General features: G+C 44.4%; 1 protein-coding gene across 1 annotated transcript in view; it reads right to left on the bottom strand.

Annotated features, from left to right (window-relative positions):
• ARHGEF7 (Rho guanine nucleotide exchange factor 7) overlaps nt 1-14863 on the bottom strand; it is a 126448-nt gene that overhangs the window by 27161 nt on the left and 84424 nt on the right. Inside the window, 7 exon segments of the mRNA XM_038570061.1 lie at nt 30-116; nt 2056-2202; nt 2831-2890; nt 3813-3951; nt 9483-9605; nt 11955-12050; nt 12270-12364. Of these exon segments, the coding sequence (XP_038425989.1) occupies nt 30-116; nt 2056-2202; nt 2831-2890; nt 3813-3951; nt 9483-9605; nt 11955-12050; nt 12270-12364 (747 nt within the window).

The following is a 14863-nucleotide window of genomic DNA, read 5'->3' as shown; positions in this document are numbered from 1 at the left end:
ATAAAATATAGATTTAAAATGTATTTTACCTGATAGATAAAACCACTCATCCTAGGACTGGCAGACAACATTAGCAAAATATTTGGGAAGAGCAGAAGATATCTCTCGTTCTTTTCCTAATGTAAAAGAACAAACAAATCATCTTGTTTTTAAAAGATACAGATGTGAGAACAATTATTTACATTAGATCATAGGAAATATGTACCATATTTCCTTTTTTCTACCAAATTTTATCAGCTAAAGTGAATGGAAACAAAATTTATGATAATCTTAAACGCACAAGTAGCCCCTACAGCAGCTTTAAAAAAAAAAAAAAAATCTGGTTAAGGAGTTTAGTTCTGCCATTAACTCCTTTTAATTAGTCTAAATTTTTTTTATGTTTGAAAGAAAATGAAGAACCTTATAAGTTTGGGGGTTGTGATAGAGAACAGGTGGACCTTTCAAGGTGATGGATGACAGGATATAATGCTAAAAATCAACCTTGGTCTATTAATAATTACTGGCACTTTCCTTAAAGCCCAATACATCAATTCATCAATTCAGCGTTGTTTCAGCCATGTTATTAAACCTCACCTAGTTTACATGAAAGACTTAAAAGCATTTCTATTAAAAATCACTTGCTTCAAAAAGGTTTTTATTTAAAAAAAAAAAAAAAAAAAAGTCCCAGAGAGACCACAACCAAAGGACAGAGATTCCCGGAAACGTAAGGAACACAGAGCCCTTTCCATGAGCGGCCATTTCCACATGTCCTGCAAATGCCAAGGGTTCCAGAAGCAGGGTCCTCCGCAGAGTCCTCCAGAGCCAGCCACATGCAACGGGCTTTGAAAACCAGTTGTGCACTTCCAACTTGTGTGACAACACTTCCTGTACACCATGCATGGGGGTGCACAACCAGCAGCGGGGGAGTCCTAGGAGCCCAGACTCTGCGGCACACCACCATCAAGAAACCTGTGTGACCCACCACCATCTTTCCAGTTGCAGCTTGGAACCACTGTTTGAGCACACCTACTCAAGGTTCACAGATCTCCCATTATAAAGAAAACGCTGCTTAAAAACTAAAGAAATATTTCCCCAAAATTAAAAGTACATGATTAAAAGACTGTTCATAGAAATATCTTGGGTCTTTCTCAGTCAACAGAGTAAACTAGAAAGTCATGATTTCCTACAATCCCCAAACTGGTACTAGTTTCGGCTTTCTTACTGTCCTAAGAGTTTCATGGTTGGAAATGGATCATTAGCATATTTTGATCATGTTAACTACTGTTCTTGGTTTGTTTTGACACACACAAAGGTAGGACAAAACTCAAAAAGAGATGCTTGCTTGGTGAGCCAGTGAACAGAACTCCTGTGCAGAAAAACAAACTGGTTTCCTTGGGTGGTGATACAAGAGTCTGCTCTCATCTCTCCCTTAAATGAAAACCACCAGGTAATGGATTTCCACAACTGCTAACCAGGAGGGATGACAGAACAAGTAGAATGGACTTCCCAGAATGACAGTGTCAGCAGGAAGGCCCAGGCCAGGTGGGAACATACAGACTGCTCTACAGCAGACAACTTCTGACAGTGGTCCTGTGTGGATACCACCTTTTGGTTGACACAGGTTGATCATCACTCATCCTGGCCAACATAAACTGGTCAAGTGGTCCACCGTGAGCTGCACCTCACTAACACAGCAGAAGCCACTTTAATTTCACACAAGGACAAAAGGTAGAAAACAAATTAGGATACAGGAATCCGAATAAATCTGACGCTCCTTTAAAATCTCTTATTAACATGATCATAAAAGCATAAACATTCTAATGTATTTACATTCTTAACTATCACTGAGGCATCTGAGAAAGTATTTATAAAACAAATTATATACTTAATACAAATTATGTTCAGTTCTCAAGTCCATCTTTCCCCAAGACATTCTCCATTGTTTCAGGAAAAACAATTTGGAGACCAGAACAGGACCACCAGCAGTCCAGCAGCCACCCTGTCCCTCCACTCTGTTCTGTTCCCACCCACGCTGCAGAGCGGAACACCTCGCCATAGCGCTCTGGCCCTGTGTACCTCACTTCCAGCGCACTGAACCATGACCTGGGACATGTAAACAACGCTGCCCAGGGTCGTAATGTCATCTCCCTCCCAGCTCCGGATGGCTTCCGTCAGTATCTGCAATTCCAGTTCCTTCCTTTTCCGTACTTCTTGACACTGGGCCTGAGACACAGAAATCACTGTTAGAAGACACAGAAACTTCCAGAACCTGAAGTACTGACCATATTACTTTGTTTAAGACAGGTGGTCGGTCTGTTGAACGAGGATACGATGAGCTCACGAACACAGAATTAAGAGGGGCAAAATGCATGGCAGCTTTGGTGTCAGAAACATTACTGTAGAATGATACAGCAGATCTTGCTGCTCTTAGAAGAAAAAATGCAGACTGGACAAGAAGGTATTTCTAGTGTTACTGGTCTCTGCTAGTGCAAAGAAGCAGGGGCCAAGAGTAGGTGCTGCCTGTGCTGTAAGTCAGGCACATTTCAGAAACACTGGGGACATGGTGGCAAGGGGACAGAGTGGGACTCCATCCTGTAACTCGCCAAAGACCCTACCCTTGCAGGAGGACCTTTATAAGTAACTATAGCATCAAGTTTATTTTTCCTGGTCTACACAGCCCAGGAAAGCATGCGAAATTTACCATCATGGTAAATAAGCTACCATGTTTATTTTTTAGTATACCCAAATTCTCTCAATTTATCATTGGACTTTCTTAGGTGATAAAAATTTTTCTACATTCCCTTGTCATAATGATGTCAGAAGGGCAAAGCCATAATATATAATCACTTACTGAGAGATTTTTGAAGGCAGTCATGGATTTCTGAATATCTTGTCTATCTGGATGATAATCCTTTGACAGAAGAAACACTATTAGCTCTTATAACGTAAAGTTTTTTCCTTCTTCAAAAAGCACTCTACACACTAGCTTGAAACTTCCCCAATACTTTTCAACCCACAACAGGTCTTATTTTCCTTAGCAAGAAAGCGCCATTCTTATTCTGACAGAGCCACTGGACTTTGGGGGAAAAGCCCAAGGCAGGAGCCTGCACCCCGACCCCCATCCGGCCTCCCACAGGACCTCTGCTGCTCCAGCACCGAGAGAGCAGAAGTGGGCAGCGGGGCAGGAGGCCATGGGGTGTACCCTTCACAGGGAAGGTTCACCAACTCTTACCCAGAGAGCACCCTGGACAGAAGCCTCTGCCAGGCCTGTAGCCTGTTCCCCAACAGTAAGACAAACCCAGATCAGGAATGGATGGATTCTATCACGGTTACTGCTGAAAAGGTTACCGCCTACCCATAAATAAGGGTCCTAAACAGGGAACCCTCACTCAATGCTACTTAAAATTGAAGTGAATCGGGACACCCGGGTGGCTCAGCGGTTGGGCACCTCCCTTCGGCCCAGGGCGTGATCCTGGAATCCCAAGATCGAGTCCCACATCGGACTCCCTGCATGGAGCCTGCTTCTTTCTCTGCCTGTGTCTCTGCCTCTCTCCATGTCTCTCATGAATAAATAAAATCGTTTAAGAAAAATTAAACTGAATATTTTCCAGCTTTTGGAAATCTTCTAACAGCAGCAGTGGGTGACAGAGAAGATGAAGGACACGTTTTTTATAGAGCTAAGGAGGAAACCTGGTATTTCACAAAATCGTTTTGAAAATCCATCAAGTCAAAAACCCTTGCAAAGTACTTGGTTGGTTCTGGTCTCTGAAATGAACTGAGAGTTTCTGACGGTGCTAATGGATTCCGAGTGGCAGGCACACGGCACACAGTACCTCCATGTGTCTCTCCAGCTCCTTGAGCAGCGTGGGGTACTTGTCCAGGCGCATGAACGGTCTGCTGAGGCCGGTGGTCAGCACCAGGATCCCTGGGCTGCTGGCACCTCTGGCCTCCATGAACTCTCCCAGCTGCTCGCTGAGCAGCCGGTGGCCATGTGGAAAGAGCAGACGGCGCAGCAGTTAGAGCAAGCATGGAAGCAGTGGACGACAGTCTCCCCACCAGCAGCACCAGGTTGTGAAATGTAACAGGGTCTACCACTTTACACTTAGAGCCAAACAGGTACTGGCTACATTGAAACACCAAAGGGGAGAACCCCAGAAGGTTCATGCCATTACTGCCCTGGTTATGAGTAACAACAGCCTTGCATAACCGAAACCACTCATTCCATTCACAAAAGGCCACTTCGGCAAGTCTAGTTCATACAAGAGTGTCCATATTTCAGCAAGCATTCTTCAGGCTAGAACAGATTTTGATTATCTGGGTACCTTGAGGTAGAGGGAGGGAGGAAAAGGTACAAGATGCTTCAGAGCTGCAGTAACACTCTATGTGTCCACCAGCACACCCACCAGCCCCTAAAGTACTCTGTGTGAGGAGAAGCCCGAGTTGGCACAATGAACTAGCTGACCCACTTAGGCTTTCAAATTTCAAAAGCAATGTCACATCACTTCACTTCAGCCTCACAATATATAAAGAACATCACCCACATCTGCAGATGGGGACCTAAGCATATACTTCAAAATCAGAGAAGCTGAAAGCCACGCCTGCATATTTTCCACACTTCTGTCACCTTCAGCCTATTTCTCATCTAACTTCCACAGTTAGCCATGTTCTCCACTATCTTGCACACCAGCTCTGCCTGAGTGCTCTGATTCAACAGCCAGTGTCTGGAATGACCGAGGTAGGCCAGGAGTGAAGGGCAGGGCAGCAATAGACGCATTGGGACTCATGCCAGGGACCAACCCTCTGCATCTGTGGACATTCGGGGTCCAGGCTAGGAACTGAACCACGCCTGTGTTCCTCACGGTTGGCTCTTATAGCATTCCAGGCATGGGGTAATGAGGGACAGAGAGGCTGGGGGAAGAGGAGACACTAATTCAGGTCACCCCCTGGGAAGAACTCTAAGTGAAGCCAAAAACTGAAAATCCTGAAGAATAACTGAGCACATCAGTCCTCAGTGCAGGTTACCTGATCTGACCTCAGGGACCCAGCCACTGCCTCCCCTACTCTGGCACCCCCACCTCCCACTCAGCTACACCTACCCACTGCCCAAGCTTCTTGGGAGCACCAGCCACTCTAAGGGCTCCTGATGAAAATGGATACCCATTGAAACTGCTTGTTCAAAAGTACTGAGCACAACCTCTCCCTACAGTGCCACTAAAAGGACTTCACATGGAAATGTGAGGACAAATATGGAGGTTGGCATATTTACCCAACTGCGACTGATCTCACATCCATTGCGAACACATTCACGGGAAAGCAGTTCACTTAACTAAACCAACTCAGAAATAAAATGTTTCAAACTTCAGGTTAAGGACAAAGAGATCATCATGAAACTAGTCTTACACTCAAGCACACCTCTTTAGACAGCTACTTCTACCTGAAGTCAGCCTTATAAAAACTAGGTGGCCCGGTTAAGTCAGGGGCACTGTGCTGGAAACCAGAACACGTGCCTGGCTACATAAACAATACAGTACTAACATGGTTAACAGTACCTGTCACCCACCTGCCTACATACCCATCTACACTAACATCTACGCTTCTTAAACCTTTTAAATAAATTTATATATACACACTTTTTGGAAATATTGTCAAAGCCAAAGCAAATCATAAAAAAAGAGAAGATTTCAAATAATCCTAGTTATAAAATATTATCACACACAACATTTTCTCATTTCTGTACAAATCCAGCTTCATGATTTCAACCCTGCGTGGTGATACAGGTGGATGAGTGTGTGTGTACAAGACACTGTGCGCCCTTGTGTATCGAACTTTGTGCTTTCAGAGACTGCTTTTCTCTGGACAACCCCCCAACTGCACTTACTGAAGCCCAGCACAGCGGTGTTTCACGACATCACCGCACATCGGTCTCGTGTCTACCCATGAGCCTGTGGGGATCTAAGGACCAGGAGCAGCACCTGGGAGCACCTGTTTGCAGAGTTACACATTTTATCACCATTATGCTTTCTTTCTTCAACATCAACTTCTCTCCACAGAGAGGGGGTGGGTAACTGAGGAGTGCTCCCAGGCAGACTTTCTCCCAGCCACTCCATTCTGCTCAGCTGTAAAAGTGAAAGCTGCAGACTAGAGAATGCATCAGGAAGGATGAAGGGAAAGGGATGATCCAATTTTAGACAAGCACTCTGCTGGGCATCTGAGAAGCTTCTGCACATAATCCCCAGCACATCACCCAAGCCTGCCATGCAGGTGGTCCTTACTATGCACAGGGGGAGGCCCCCATCCTCCTTGCTAGTAGGGTAGCTGAACCTGAGAAGGACCCTAGAGCTCACCATGGACTCGAGTGCTGGTATGGCCTCTCCGACTGGTGCTGTACTCCTTTGTGTGTCTCACACACAGTGCCTGCCCCTCACACCTTCCTCAAGTGCCCATCTCTTCCAACTACCCTTCCAACTACCCTATGTATCCCTAAAGCAGTGGAGTGAAAGGACAGATTTAAGGAGGAGAAATGCATAAGTTAGCACTTCTCTAAGTGCTGAACAACTGATTAAACACAGTCCCATAGCAGCAAAACTTTATGGGACTCAAATATGATCCACGAGGAACCTTTCCTACCACGAGAAAAACCACAGGAACGTCCACTTACAATGGTCATTTTTCATATTCCTGGACATGAAATTTCCTAACTGTAGTAATGGCAGAGAAAAAGAACAAATCAAGTTCTACCCCTTGCCCCCTCCAGAAACACCCTAAAACTAAGAATTTCAAGTGACATTTCTGCAAACAAAAGTAACTTCTTTTAATATCCATGATCTCAGAATGCCAGGACATGCACACAGTTCAGTCTTTATCGATCATATTTCATTTTACGGTTTTAAATTTAGTACAAAAAAAAAAACAGCTGGGTTACAGCTATTTTGATAAAACAAAGGCTCTTTCAGCTTAATTTCTACTTATGCTAGCAGCTTCATACAGCTTGTCTCCTCTATAGTTACTGAAATGACACCATGGGCTACAACAAAAGGACACTCATACAGAGAACCACCACATAGCCAAGCAAAAAGCAACAATTACAGTGCTGGGGAAAACACAAAACTCATTTTACAGACTATCAAACACATAACTCATTCAAAATAGGCAGCCATGAACCTAGGTCTACCATCAAGAAAATGCAAAAAGAGTCTCTCAGTTCTGATTCTACACAACAGGCAGTCCTATCCTGTTCATTCCCAAGATTCAAATTCAGAATTTAAACACAATTGCAAATAAAGCCTTTTAAAACTTCAAATCAGTACACTTGAATCAATCCTTAAAAAGTATACTCAAGCACAAAAGTAGGGTTAATCAACCCATAGGCGTGGCAGCTTTAACACTCCCACAAATGTAGGGAAGCTGGGACAAGGTTACAGGTTAAGATACCAGAATAAAACGTGGTGAACGTTAACAGAGGCTACCAGCCAACTGCAACCCTGTCTCAATTCACCAACTTACGCTTCGGGAGCAGGGTCTGACGAGTGGGTAGGGTGGGGTCTCCGGCTGCCCAGGGACCTCAGGAGGGCACACAGGCAGAGCATCCTGCCACAGCTGGCGCCTGCCTGCCGGCACAGCATCCTCTCTCATAGCTCACCCTTCCAGAGCAGGACCTAATCCACCCACCCCACGGACATGCCACACGGAGGCGGCACAGAGTTTCCCCAACTCAAACTTGTCTGTATTCCTTCCTTGTTATTTTGGGGAAAACGTTGCACTTACATTTCAGCGAGGACACAATCACTGAAGTAACAGTACAGAAGAGGGGATAAACATCACATATGCGCAAGGATCTCCCTTCATAGTCTGAACATTTTTGTAAACAGTCTGAATCACTATAAATGCCATCTTCATGACAGATCCTCACTTCCATGGGGAAAAATATCTGGTTAGAATCAGTCCCCCAAACTGCCCACTGCACACATTCTAGACTTCCTGTCCGATCCTAGAGGATTAACCCCCACCCCCAAAAGGGAAAGAGAAGGAAAATTTTAAAAGACCATTTTACCCTAACATCCTATTTGCTTTATCTCCCACCCCTCCTTGCTACATCACTGATTCCTGCAGAATTCTCAGAAATACAAATGTAATCCTTGCATTCAACTTTTGTGGAAATTCTAATGTCCAGGAGTAGATGGCAGGGCATGATGGGACACACGCTTCATGGTTTTAGAAAGGTATGTGCGAACATAGCCGTCCTCCCAGAAAGGCGAGGAGGAAGAGTTAAGAGGAGGGGGGCCTGGGGTCCTTTGGGTTCCATTTCTGTGGACATCATATATATCCTGACCTCCCTTTCCTTCTGTCACTCAGCAGAGGCTGCCTCATTTTAGGCCTGGAGAGACTTTCTTATGCAGAGACCCCCACATTTCAGCATGCTGAGCAACATGAGCGCACAGGGACTCTCAGGGCAGGGGGGAGAGAGAAGACCACCAAAAACATTCACACTGGAGCCCCTGCCACACCCACTCAATCCCTGTCCACTCACACACGTTTTGTTTAATGCTTACAACAACCCCATTGATCAGCACTTTCAGAGAAGCAGAGGACTTACCCCAGACTCACCAGTCAAGGGCACAGTTGGGGCTCAACCCAGGTCAAAATGAGCCAGAGGCCCCCTCTCCGCAACCCCAGCGACCGGCCAAGTGTATGAGGGACACTACACTTGAGCCTCAGCTCAATTTATAAATAGCTCAGCCATGCTTGCTTACCAAGAATTTTTAAGTCTTAAGTGAAACACTTAAATATTTAATTATAACTTATTCTTAATGCTACTAAAAGGATTTTTCTCATTTATGGTTCAAAAAAATTTTTAACTGTTGTTTTAAAAAAGTAACCATGAAAATTTTTCTAGCACACTCAGTAAAACGTGGTGCCTCTGTCAGCAGACATGGACCCCCTGCCCTCTACTGAGCAGCACTCACCAGCGACAGGATTGCAGGCTCTCACCAAACCAGCAGGAAACCTGTGCATTCTGTGTCACTTGTTTTAATTCTGTTTCAGGTTGAAAAGCTGAAGCTACCATCTCCAATTTAAACTTTTAAGCTATAATACCTAGCCCTACTTTTAAATGAAACATGTTCCTCTTACAGAAAATCTAATTTCACCCCTGTGCTTCCAGTTCACAAACTCCAAAGAAACAGGATTCTGACAGCCTGGATTTACTTCACAGCTACATTCCGGAATCCTACCAGCATCTCCAATCCACTGTCCCAAGGGCTCCGAGCAGAAGGAAAACCTCAAAAACCCTTTCTACTCCAAAAATGCTACTTAGCACCTGAGAGGCCCCTTACCAGTGCTTCTCAGGCACTCAGCTGAAGAGGTGATTAAAAACATAATAACCATCGGACAAACAAGTGGCTATCACCATTGTGTCTCATGTAACATGTGCCCAGAACAAGCTGACCCACAGAAGACCCCAAGGGGTCCTTTCCCCAAAGGTAAGAGTGTCTGAAGGAGCGTACCTGTGCTCTGTGAGAACATTCACTGCAGATGGGTGGTTGGCACAATATGCAAGGTATAAGGTTTTCATTTGTGGCATCAGATTTAAAAAGCATCCTCCAACTCTCTGCTGAGCTTCTGGCAACCTAGAGACATGCAACACAAGGGAAATCATTCTGAATTTTATAGACAGAAGGGAAATTGCCAAATAACAAACCCAGAAAATTTGAAAGACCTCCTTGAATACTGTGTCTATGAAAACAAAAGATACAAATGCCAGAATGTAAGTGCTCAGAGCAGCAACCCAGCAGGGAGAAGTCCCTACCCCGAGAGCTCCTCTGCTATAAAGCAGCACACAGACCCCCTTCCTCTTCTCCAGTATCCGGCTGCCATGACCCACAAACTGAGGCTTCAGGCAGTTGAGACAGAGATCATGAACCCTTCAGTTTTCTATAAAAGGAGAATTATGAATGTCATCACTTGGCTGGTGAGGTCTGCTACTGAAGCAGCACAGAGACAGACACATACGCATCGGTGCACAGCAAAACCACTACAGCCCTCCTTCCTTTTAGGCACAAAGCTGGACCAAGCCCACCCACAGACCCCTTTCCTCCCTTCTCAAAGCCTGGCCACGACAGCTGCTGAGCCTCCAACAGACATCAGAACCGAAAGGGAGACGTCAGCACCAACTATGGAAGCAGAACAGTAATAGATGATGGATGAATGAATGGTCCTACCTTGGTGACACATCAGGCTCCAAGCTCGAGGCCACGCCCTCGAGCTGAGTTCTATCACATGGGTTACAACCACATTATTCCTATCAAATGGACTCTCCTGCAGGTACACGAACTTTGGACAAAAGATAAAACCAACTGTCTAAAGGCAGCAGAGGGCCAGAGAGGAAGATTCTGCAGACACTGGCATTTGGAGGAGGAAAAGACACAGTTCTCTACACTCTGGGGCCAAGGGTGGCCAAGGCTGGGCCACGTTGAGCAAAGAGGCCCCAAGGCCTCTTGGGTTGAACCACAGAGTTTGGTTCAACCCAAACTGCTGGGATGTTTAGGGTAAATCTTAGGACTATGCACCTGAGTTCTGTAGCAATCTGTCAACTTTCAGAATATTCATGGTAAAAGATAAGGGGAATGGTTAATAAGAAAATCAAATCTCAAATCTCCCGTTCCACCACAGAAAAACCCAATATCTAACCCCGACACACTGTGCCCTTGAGGAACTTCACCGAAACAATACATAAGTCATATCGAAGTCTGAGACGATGCCAAGGCCTGAAGCCTGACAAGATTTTGGACTCTCAGTCGCTGGGTGCCCGCCCTGGATTTCAGGTTTCACATCCATACATCTGCAGTACGGACAAGCCTGAGGGGAGGCTCCTAAGAGGTGCTGCAAATGTACTATGTAAATACTAATTTATTTAGTCCACGTTGTTCATAGCCACTATGCATGCACCACTTCATGCATGCTGAGGCTGGCCTCTTGCAATGATCCCACATTGCTGGCAAATGAGCTACATTCACCAAAAAGAAGGTAATTTTCAAATGATTATTTTCATGACCCTGTAATTAATGCCACTTTATACAAACCAAAAATGCCACAAAAGGAAACGTAATGTAAATTTGTTTGAAAGCCAGTACTTCCTATGTCCTTCAGCTTTCCTTCTGGTATAAAGTACCTGGAGGAAACCCTGAACCTGCTTTGAGCACAGCCAGCCATCAGCCTGGGGCACAGAGGACCCAACAGCCCTCACCACTTCCGAGACTGAGAAAGACAAAAAAGCTACAGAAAGGAAAAACCAGAGACCAACCAGATTCCAAGAGAAAAAGTTTTCTGGTTCCATTGAGTACAGAAATAGAATTTAAAAATAAGAAGTATCCCCTTCCCGCATCAAGTCCAACAGGTAAAATAAACATCCAGTATCACCTGGGGGCCTACTGCCTAGCAAGTTTTTGTGTGCATTAGGATACCCAGGATACCTTCAGTAGGTCTGATGGTAACCAAGAACAAAATAGTCACACACACACACAAGTCAAGGGCATAGCCAATCATTGAGAACACACCTCCTCACTTCCCAAAAACTCCCATGGAAAAGGCAAAAGCAAGCACGAAACATCACAGTAGCACATTATAGACATAGTGCTTCACAATCCCTCCACTTGTGGAGAGCCACCACCACGTGCACAAAGAGCCCACCTGCACACCATCTTCATATCCCCTACACCCCCGCCCAACACCTTAAAATTTCCTACTCCTGGCAAGCCCCTCTCCTTTCTCTACAGAAGAAGGAGATCCCTACCCCAAAGACCCCAACTATTAAACACTGGACAAGTACACAACTTTTACTATAAAAGCTGATACACCAAAAAGAATCAAAATAGCAGTTTTTCCATTAAAAAGGTAAATTCTAAAATTACAATACATTTGTTTCTTTAAATACCAGTTGTACTAACCTGAAGTTTGCAAATTTTTAGTATCTTACTTACTTGGTGCATTCTTCTAAAGACTGTACAAGCATTTGCTGGAAAGAACATATTTCTTCTAGATTTCCCATTAAATATGAAGTGTTTGCTGAACTTAACCTAGAACCAAGAAAAATAATAGTAAAAGCACGTAGTTTCACTCTCCTCTACCACCCCATTGCCCAATTAGAGGCTCCACCTACTAAAAAACCTTGCATCTAAAACAAATTGTTACACCGGATTCTGTTCCAGCATTTCATCCTCTATTCTTGGAAAACCTGAGCAAACAGCCTAGGTGTTGACCATGTTGCCATTAACACAATTTATCATTCAACTTACTTCTCACTGGTCTGCAAAGGCCGTAGATAGGTTGAAAGCACAGTCTGAAGTTCTTTAGAATATTCATTTTCTGTTTCCAAAATATTCTGTAGCACCTACAACAAACAATGAATAGCATTATTCGCCATTAAGATTAGGAGCTTTAGGAAGTTCATCACTGTCCAAATTCATGTTGCTTCTACATAATACCGATGCATTCAATATCCCTATTAACTCTGAAAACCCATGCAATGGATTCTTACAGCCACACAACTGACTTCTTACCACCAAGCACAGGCGACAAAGGGAATACCTAGAACAAGGTTAGGATGAATTCCATCGCCATAAAAGTAATGCCCAGTCTGTTCAGATACAAAGGAGGAACCACTGGTAATCCCAACAGCAGGCACACACAGATCAATCTCTAACATTGTGTCGTACATAAAAAGCCAGCCATTCACAGAAAGGACATGACGACATGCCTGCCCCATCTATAGTTACGTCCAAGAATATGCAAAACTAATCCAGGAGGGCAGAAAGCAGAAGATAGGTATGCAGTGACAATGGGAAAGGGCCCTAAATTTTGAGAGTGAAACACATGGTCTATACGGTAATTTGAGTAGTTGTTATAAACACACTTTTCACAACTCACTGAACTGTACCCTTAAAATCCAAGTGTTCTAACATAGGCAAAGTATATTTCAATTTAAAAAAATCAGGTTTACTCTTTAGATTGAGCCTAGCAAATGTAAATCATTTTCATTAGAGAACAATGGTTTCAGATCATCATACGTGCATTTGTTAAAAATTAAAAGTCCACCAGTATAAAACCCTTAAATAGCCACTAGTTTAAGGAAATAGTGATAAATCAACCTTAAAAGGTTTCCTGATACCCTATTTTAGTACAGCAAATTCCGTAAAAATCCGTTTACAGCTCCTAAAAAGATAAAAAGTACAAACCAGCTAAACTAAAAAATAAGCCTCTTTCCATCAGCAATGGCCAAGAGCAGAGGCCCCTCCCGGGGCGGGGCGGCACCAACAACCAACCACAGGCAGAGCCGGTGGGGCCCAGATGCAATGGCAGGCAGCAGAACCACCATCAAAGTAGCCCACACTACACCCCCAGCACCCAGGGAGGTGCTCTACCTGTAGCAGTGCCATGTGTCTCATCCATGTGTGGTCATCCTCACCAAAACTATTCCTCTCACCCACTCTGCTTCAGTCTTTTCCTCCATAAGTTTCATAAGCAGAGCCCGCATGTGCCATGGGCACCTAGATCTGATGGTGCACAGCCCCTCACAGCTCCCTCTTGTTGCCAGGCTGAGGACAGGCATCTGGGCTCTCATGCGTCCCAAAGTAAAGAAGGAACACAAACACCTTCCTCAACCACCTTCCTCCTGTCAGCACACCAGCACTGCCTTTAACCAGAAGACCATGCCCCACAGATTTTCTAAACACCCACAACATGCACTATGATGTGCTACTTGTCCTCCAAAAATCAACCATCCTCCACCACGCAGAGTTGTACAAAACACAAACACACACACTCCGTCCTCTCCCCAGTGTGATCATTAAAACAAGCATGCTTAAACATTTAAGAAAAACTGTTAAGCTAAATTCAGATTTCAACATCAGTAACACGGGTACAACATGGATTCTTGGTCTGCTCACTGTGTGTTCTGTGTACTCTGAGAAGAGCACAGTCCTTCACAAGCAAACTTACACACTACGCTATCTCAGATGAAGAGAATCCATCGCTTTCACTGTGACACAGCTCTGGTTTCGCCCCTGAATGAGGCTATTCATGCCACAGTCGGGGAGCGAGCCAGAGGGCGGAGGGGCCGCTCCGGGAGTTCATTCCTTTGTGGGAAAATCTGGGTGCTGGTCCCAGGATTACAATGTCTCCCTTCGAAGAAACGGTTACTGGACACAAATGTCAAAGAAATGGTGGACAGAGAACATACTATGACACCAGCCACTATACCAGAAAATTATACATTAAACAGGATCTTATCCTTTAAAAGTAACATGAAGCCAAGTATAATAGTCCTTGAACTGAGAAAAAAAAAATCAAAAATTAAATCTGCCACAGATGAAGACGGAAAGTCTTCAATGTTCGATTAAACGGATTTCAGGTGTTAACGAATATTATGGTTACAAATATTACGAACTATTAGCAGTGCTGCTTATTAGAGCATGCTTGAAAACCCATGCACCTTTTATAAAATGAGAGGAAATAAGTACAAGAAAACATCAGTAGAATGAGTGGAGGATAAAATGGCATTTCCTCCATCACAGCATTAAGCATAATAGTATGCACACATAAAAGCCTTCCGTAAGAATGTACCAGAAACAATGCCAAAGAATCCTCTACCAAAAAGCTACATTAAGGCAGTTAAACTGGTTAATCTCAACTAGTAGTCACAAACATGCTTTTCAAGTTAAGTGCTAAAGACAAGTTGTATTAACTCTCCCATTCTAACGATCCAAGTTACACTTAGTTTTTCCACCAACACTCAACCAGACTTGGCTGAGTCCGTCCTGCTGATGCCAGGAGCCGCACGCACCAACCCCCTCCTCCCCCTCCAGCCCCCCCCCCCCAACTCATCAGCACC

This window comes from Canis lupus, chromosome 22 (genome assembly GCF_011100685.1).
Source record: "Canis lupus familiaris isolate Mischka breed German Shepherd chromosome 22, alternate assembly UU_Cfam_GSD_1.0, whole genome shotgun sequence".
NCBI lineage: Eukaryota > Metazoa > Chordata > Mammalia > Carnivora > Canidae > Canis > Canis lupus.
Note: the sequence above shows the minus strand (reverse complement) of the source record. Positions and strands in the feature narration are given on the sequence as shown.